This window comes from Gigantopelta aegis, unplaced genomic scaffold (genome assembly GCF_016097555.1).
Source record: "Gigantopelta aegis isolate Gae_Host unplaced genomic scaffold, Gae_host_genome ctg7365_pilon_pilon, whole genome shotgun sequence".
Classification (NCBI taxonomy): Eukaryota; Metazoa; Mollusca; class Gastropoda; order Neomphalida; family Peltospiridae; genus Gigantopelta; species Gigantopelta aegis.
In genome coordinates this window covers 1-8,439 of record NW_024535763.1, presented here as the reverse complement: position 1 = coordinate 8,439, position 8,439 = coordinate 1, and the positions used below count along the sequence as shown (strand labels likewise).

Genomic DNA, 8,439 nt, shown 5'->3' with positions numbered 1-8,439 from the left:
CATCAGGTTTTGTGTGTAGAACAGAATGCGGGTGAGAGGCACTGCTGTTAAGGTATGCTAACTAATTTTAGTATGTTTGTAAAATTCTTCAAATCGATAATTAAACAAACAATTTAAATTGTTTACATCAATTATTCTTTTACAATGAAGTTTGAATTTGAAACATATTTTTTAATCTGATAACCGAATAAGGACCTAGCTTTTCAAAAGAACATAGATATTACGACAACGAAAACGAATGACACTTCACAAGAGAGTCCAGCACTTTGAAAATATGTTTAAAAAAGTAAAGTGTGTTTTTATTTAACGACGCCACTAGAGTACATTGATTTTTTATCTTATCATCGGCTATTGGACGTCAAACATATGGGTCATTCTGACACTGTTTTAGAAGAAACCCGCTGTCGCCACATAGGCTACTCTTCTACGACAGGCAGCAAGGGATCTTTTATTTGCGCTTCCCACAGGCAGTATAGCACAAACCATGGCCTTTGTTGAACAGTTATGGATCACTGGTCGGTGCAATGGTGGTTTACACCTTACCCATTGAGCCTTGCGGAGCACTCACTCAGTGTTTTGAATCTGTATCTGGATTTAAAAAAATATCATGCCTCGGACGGGATCCGAACCCCAGTACTTACCGAGCCTGTAGGCCGATGGCCTAACCACGACGCCACAGAGAGAGGCCTGGGGGGGGGGGAGAGAAGAGAGAGACAAAGAGAAGAGAGGGAATGGAGAAAGAAAGATAGATATGAGAGAGAGAAGAAAGAGAGAGAAGAAAGAAGAGCAAGAAAGAGAGAACCTGATAAAGAGAGTGAAAAAGGGAGGGACAGAACAGGTGGAGAGAGAGATGAGAGAGAGAGAGAGAGGAGAGAGAGAGAGAGAGAGAGAGAGAGAGAGCACAGAGGAGAGAAGACACAGAGACACAGAGAGAGACAAGACAGAGAGACAGAGACAGAGAGATAGAGAGAAAGAGAGAGAGAGAGAGAAGAGAGAGAAGAGGAGAGAGAGAAAGAGAGAGACAGACAGACGGGACAGACAAACAGACAGGAGGTGGTGGGGATGGGGAAGAGGGAGGAGAACCTATAAAAGCAAAGAGGGTTTCCGTGAATGTCTCCGTGTGGTCTCACATAAATCAGTCCTTCTGTTGTATCTGGTCTGTTGCAGATGACGTCACAGCTTCTATTGATGTTGATGTTTTTGGTTGGTGTTAGGGACAGAGTCGCGAGCTGGACACGACGATCTGTACCCCACCAACTAAACCCTCCTCTAGGTATAGTGTGGTGATGTGGGGTTTATTATTTATTTATTTATGTATTTGTTATCTGTCTGTCTATATACCTATAATATTTGTTAATTTAATTTTATTCTAAAACTATGTATTTATTTGTTTGTGTGTTTATTTATTTATTTATCTATCTATCTATCTATCTATCTATCTATCTGTATGTCTGTCTGTCTGTCTGTCTGTCTCTGTCTCTGTATCTGTATGTGTGTGGTGTATGTCTGTCTGTCTCTCTGTCGCTTTAATGTCCTCTCTGTCTCTTCTATCTATCTCGCTCTCGCTCTCTTCTCTCTATGTCTCTCTCTGTCTCACTCTCCGTCTGTCTCTCTCTCCTCTCTCTGTCTCTATCTATCGAATCTATCTAATCTATCTATCTATCTATCTATCTATCTAGTCTATTTATCTGTCTGTATGTCTATCTGTCTGTCTGTAAAATGCCTCTCTCTCTGTCTATATCTTTTTTCTCTCTGTCTATCTGTATGTCTATCTATCTGTCTGTCTTTATGTCTATCTATCTATCTATCTATCTATCTATCTATCTATCTGTATAATTATCTATCTGTCTGTCTGTCTGTCTAGATGTCTGTATCTGTCTGTCTATCTGTCGGTCTATCTATCTATTCACTGATTGGTGCAGGTCCTACTCGTCCTGTGATCCCGCAGCAGTTTGAAGTGCACATGGAGTGTAACATCCTCGACCAGAACCAGACGTACGACGTGCACGAATTCTTCGACTACAACAACAACCGAGACCTCGTCAAGCAGTACTCCGGAAGTCAGGAGATCGAGGTTCACTACGACTACAACATCAACGAGGTGATCTTCATCCTCACACAGCCAAACGCCGGTGAGCAGTCGAACTCGTAGATGTTTGTCAGTTTCCGTCATTTCCCGTTATTTTCCGTAAAATACAATCGTTTCTTTTCGGCAATAAATATGAGGAGTGATTAGTATGATGGAAGTTAAAGATTGTTTTGTTTAACGACCCCACTAGAGCACATCGATTTACCAATCATCGGCTATTGAATGTCAAACATTTGGTAATTTTGACATATAGTTTTGGAAAGGAAACCCGCTACATTTTTCCATTAGCAATAAAGGATTTTTTAGATGTGCCATCCCACAGACAGGATAGTACATATCATGGCCTTTGATATACTAGTCGTGCACTGGCTGGAACGATAAATAGCTAAATGGACCCACCGACGGGGAGTGATCTCAAAACCGACCGTGCATCAAGTGAGCGCTTTAACACTGGGTTACGTCCAGTCTTTTAGTATAACGAAGATAAGTCAATCAATTTGCACGAAATTCACAAACACAGATGCGTGTTAACTAAGTTCTTTAATGTTGGCCAGATATTATTCACCATTTTATAAAACAAATTAGGTAAACAAGATGAAAAGTAAAAGTAAAGTTTGTTTTATTTAACGACGCCACTAGAGCACATTGATTTTTTATCTTATCATCGGCTATTGGACGTCAAACATATGGTCATTCTGACACTGTTTTTTAGAGGATTACTCACTCAGGGTTTGGATTCGGTATCTGGATTAAAAATCCCATGCCTCGACTGGGATCCGAACCCAGTAACCACCAGTCTGTAGACCGATGGCCTAACCACGACGCCACCGAGGCCGGTTGTAAACAAGATGAATCCGAATTAAGAATATGTGTACAATTGTCCATTAGAAAGTGGAGAAAGTTATTCCAAAATAAATGCGAAATAGACTCTGGGGAAGCCTTGGAAATTCGACAAAGATTATTTTTAGCCTTGTTGATTTTTATAAGAAAATTATTGATTATTGTATGCAAGAATCCTAATTAAACCACCGTAGTTTTGTACACTCGTTGTCTTACAATATTTTAAGTAAAAGTTTGTCCAACTAATGTTGGAATCAATTGGCGTCTTTGCCTGGCTTTCACCGATTCCGTGCTCACTATGATTTGTTCAGACCCACAATGCCAGGCGACAACACTGAGCGCACACCCGAACGTCCTCATGTTCGGAGACAGGGTCGTGAACGGCGGGAACCACATCTTCAGTCCTTCGGGCGCCTTCCACTTCAACCAGGACGGCGTGATCGAGGTGTACAAGAACAAGGACGTCGTGCGCGGCATCAACGTTGACAAGTGGTACTCCTGTCAATACTGGAGCAAGATGAACGCAACCATGAACATCACGTGGTACTTCGCCGGTGAGATATTACTCGTATTACATAACGTGGTATTTTGCTGGTAATATATTACTCGTATTACATAAAATGCTATTTTACTGGTGAGATATTACTCGTAATATAAAACGTGGTCTTTTACTAGTGATATATTACTCGTATTACATAACATGGTATTTTACTGGTGAGATATTACTTATATTACATAACATGGTATTTTACTGGTGAGATATTACTCGTATTACACAACATGATATTTTATTGGTGAGATATTACTCGTATTACATAACAACAATATATTACTGATATGTTTCTGGTGAGATATTACTCGTATTGCATCACGTGGTATTTTACTGGTGAGATATTACTCGTATTACATAATGTGGTATTTTACAGATGAGATATTACTCGCATTACATAACGTGGTCATTTACTGGTGAGATATTACTCATATTACATAATGTGTCATTTTTCTGGTGAGATATTACTCGTATTACATAATGTGGTAATTAACTGGTGAGATATTACTCATATTACATAATGAGGTATTTTACTGGTGAGATATTACTCATGTTACATCACGTGGTATTTTACTGGTGAGATATTATTCGTATTACATAATGTGGTATTTTATTGGATAGATATTACTCGTATTACATAATGTAGTATTTTACTGGTGAGATATTACTCATATTACATCACGTGGTATTTTATTGGATAGATATTACTCGTATTACATAATGTAGTATTTTACTGGTGTGCTATTACTCGTATTACATAATGTAGTATTTTACTGGCGAGTTATTACTCGTATTACATAATGTGGTAATTATTTGGTGAGATATTACTCGTATTACATAATGTGGTATTTTACTGATGAGTTATTACTCGTATTACATAATGTGGTAATTTTTTGGTGAGATATTACTCGTATTACATAATGTGGTATTTTACTGGTGAGTTATTACTCGTATTACATAATGTGGTAATTTTTTGGTGAGATATTACTCGTATTACATAATGTGGTATTTTACAGTGCTCTACAAAGCGAGTAAAATACTTACCATGGCGACTAAAAACATTCTCTGGCGTCTAAAAAATAAAATCACATTCGCCAGTTGGCGATTGTCCAATAATTTTACTTTGATCTGTAAACAAAACTGGACATCGGAAAACACTGTGGACCAGTAGCAATTTAACTTCCATAAAACGTGTTTTCTATCGGTAATGTGTTCAAAAAATAAAAGTTAATCGAACTATGAATAACGATTTCCAGTATTCAAGAGTAAACACGGTGACGTCAAGTGGGAGGTAATACTTCGTTATGATGTTATCTTCCTTAACTTGAATATCAAGCGTTTGGAAATAATTCGGCCCCAGTTTGGACCAAGTCGGTTCTGTCCCATTTAGAGCCAGGTTTTATTTATGTATTAAAATGAGATTGTTGAGCCACTGTGTCTTTACTTGTCAGTTTGAAACTCAAATGTTAATTATTTTAAATGTCGACTTGTATATGTGTTATGCTGCGCTCCAATTGTCTCGTGCTTATCGTGATAACGGGTCCCTCCAATCGTGAATTTCGTTTTAATCACGTCGGAAGTCATGTTCACCAGTGGAGGATGAAAACATGTTTCTATTTGCATGACTCTACTTTAAACGGCTTTAAAGACACAACTATTTACAAAACAGTATTTATGGATTTACAAGACAATATGTGACAAAAATAAATAGTATTTAAACCAAAAGTAAGGTAGCGGATTGGTAACTACTAGTAACACGTTGAAGCCTGGTAAATATTATCACAATGCTTTTATTTAACTTTTAATAAGTACTACAATATAAATGCATATTTTAGCAGTTCCATTAAAATAGTAATTCGCTTAAATTCGTTTAATACAATTATTGGGTACGGAATTTGATAATGATAGTTAATAGTCGTTCACTGTTTTAGTGGAACCGGATACAAACAGTAACTTGTAATTTGTATTTAACAACTAGCAATCACCTCTTCACGAATTCATTCGAATGCAGTCCTAATATTATAACAATTACGGCATTAATAATGTGCCGTAAAATAGCAGATGAATCGATATGAAGTATATATTAGCTGGCTACTAAATATAAGTGGCTGGCGACTAAAATATTGTACTTTACTGGCTAGGGAAGAGTAAATTTGAACTTGCTTTGTAGAGCACTGTTTTACTGGTGAGATATCACTCATATTACATAACGTGATATTTTACTGGTGAGATATGATTCATATTACATAACGTGATATTTTACTGGTGAGATATTACTCGTATTACATAACGTGGTATTTTACTGGTTGGATATTACTCGTATTACATAACGTGGTATTTTACTGGTGAGATATTACTCGTATTACATAACGTGGTATTTTACTGGTGAGATATTAGTCGTATTACATAACGTGATATTTTACTAGTGACATATCACTCATATTACATAACGTGGTATTTTACTGGTGAGATATCACTCATATTACATAACGTGGTATTTTACTAGTGAGATATCACTCATATTACATAACGTGGTATTTTACTGGTGAGATATCACTCATATTACATAACGTGATATTTTACTGGTGAGATATCACTCATATTACATAACGTGATATTTTACTGGTGAGATATTAGATATATGACAAAACATTTTATTTTATTGATGAGACATTGTACATTTGACGTGACATAATATTTTACTGGCGAGATATTATATAAATGGCATGATATGACATTTTACTTCTGAAATATTAGGTATATTACAGGACATGATATTTGACCAATGAACTATTAGAAAAGGCGCTGTAGGCTGTAGCGCGACATATGATGCCACAGGCCAGCCATCTAACACTAACAGCCAAATAACTAACTAAATAACTAAATAAGTAAGTAAGTAAGTAAGTAAGTAAGTAAGTAAGTAGGTAAGTATGTAGGTAAGTAAGTAAGTAGGTAAATAAGTAAGTAAGTAAATACATACATACACACACACACACACACACACATATACATACATACACACACACATACACACTCACACACACACACGCACACACATACATACATACATACATACATACATAAATTGATAAATAGATAAATACAGAAAAAAAGAAAGAATGAAAGAAAGGAATTAATGTGATACAGAAAACAATAAAGGCAAACTTATTTTCGAAAACAACTATTTTTAAACAAACTCACTTGCAATGCTGTCTTTCCAGACGCTAATACTTGGGACACATCGATTGGTCTCAAGCAGGCCCCCGTGCGCTGCCACGTGACTAGTGATATAGTAACCGACAGACAGGGCAGATAGGACCTGTGATATAGTAACCGACAGACAGGGCAGATAGGACCTGTGATATAGTAACCGACAGACAGGGCAGATAGGACCTGTGATATAGTAACCGACAGACAGGGCAGATAGGACCTGTGACAGACAGGGCAGATATAGTAACCGACAGACAGGGCAGATAGGACCTGTGATATAGTAACCGACAGACAGGGCAGATAGGACCTGTAGGACCTGTGATATAGTAACCGACAGACAGGGCAGATAGGACCTGTGATATAGTAACCGACAGACAGGGCAGATAGGACCTGTGATATAGTAACCGACAGACAGGGCAGATAGGACCTGTGATATAGTAACCGACAGACAGGGCAGATAGGACCTGTGATATAGTAACCGACAGACAGGGCAGATAGGACCTGTGATATAGTAACCGACAGACAGGGCAGATAGGACCTGTGATATAGTAACCGACAGACAGGGCAGATAGGACCTGTGATATAGTAACCGACAGACAGGGCAGATAGGACCTGTGATATAGTAACCGACAGACAGGGCAGATAGGACCTGTGATATAGTAACCGACAGACAGGGCAGATAGGACCTGTGATATAGTAACCGACAGACAGGGCAGATAGGACCTGTGATATAGTAACCGACAGACAGGGCAGATAGGACCTGTGATATAGTAACCGACAGACAGGGCAGATAGGACCTGTGATATAGTAACCGACAGACAGGGCAGATAGGACCTGTGATATAGTAACCGACAGACAGGGCAGATAGGACCATATAGTAACCGACAGACAGACAGGGCAGATAGGACCAGATAGGACCATATAGTAACCGACAGACAGGGCAGATAGGACCTGTGATATAGTAACCGACAGACAGGGCAGATAGGACCTGTGATATAGTAACCGACAGACAGGGCAGATAGGACCTGTGATATAGTAACCGACAGACAGGGCAGATAGGACCTGTGATATAGTAACCGACAGACAGGGCAGATAGGACCTGTGATATAGTAACCGACAGACAGGGCAGATAGGACCTGTGATATAGTAACCGACAGACAGGGCAGATAGGACCTGTGATATAGTAACCGACAGACAGGGCAGATAGGACCTGTGATATAGTAACCGACAGACAGGGCAGATAGGACCTGTGATATAGTAACCGACAGACAGGGCAGATAGGACCTGTGATATAGTAACCGACAGACAGGGCAGATAGGACCTGTGATATAGTAACCGACAGACAGGGCAGATAGGACCTGTAACCGACATAGGACCTAACCGACAGACAGGGCAGATAGGACCTGTGATATAGTAACCGACAGACAGGGCAGATAGGACCTGTGATATAGTAACCGACAGACAGGGCAGATAGGACCTGTGATATAGTAACCGACAGACAGGGCAGATAGGACCTGTGATATAGTAACCGACAGACAGGGCAGATAGGACCTGTGATATAGTAACCGACAGACAGGGCAGATAGGACCTGTGATATAGTAACCGACAGACAGGGCAGATAGGACCTGTGATATAGTAACCGACAGACAGGGCAGATAGGACCTGTGATATAGTAACCGACAGACAGGGCAGATAGGACCTGTGATATAGTAACCGACAGACAGGGCAGATAGGACCTGTGATATAGTAA

At 39.1% G+C, this 8,439-nt stretch overlaps 1 protein-coding gene across 1 annotated transcript; it reads left to right on the top strand.

Moving 5' to 3' along the window:
- Window positions 1–1,963: 1,963 nt before the first annotated feature.
- On the top strand, window positions 1,964–6,771 carry LOC121366841 (the record flags this gene model as incomplete). Its single annotated transcript, XM_041491126.1, has 3 exons — window positions 1,964–2,132; window positions 3,241–3,483; window positions 6,701–6,771. Coding segments are annotated over exons 1-3 (483 nt in total), but the record flags the coding sequence as incomplete, so codon positions are not given.
- Window positions 6,772–8,439: the final 1,668 nt, after the last annotated feature.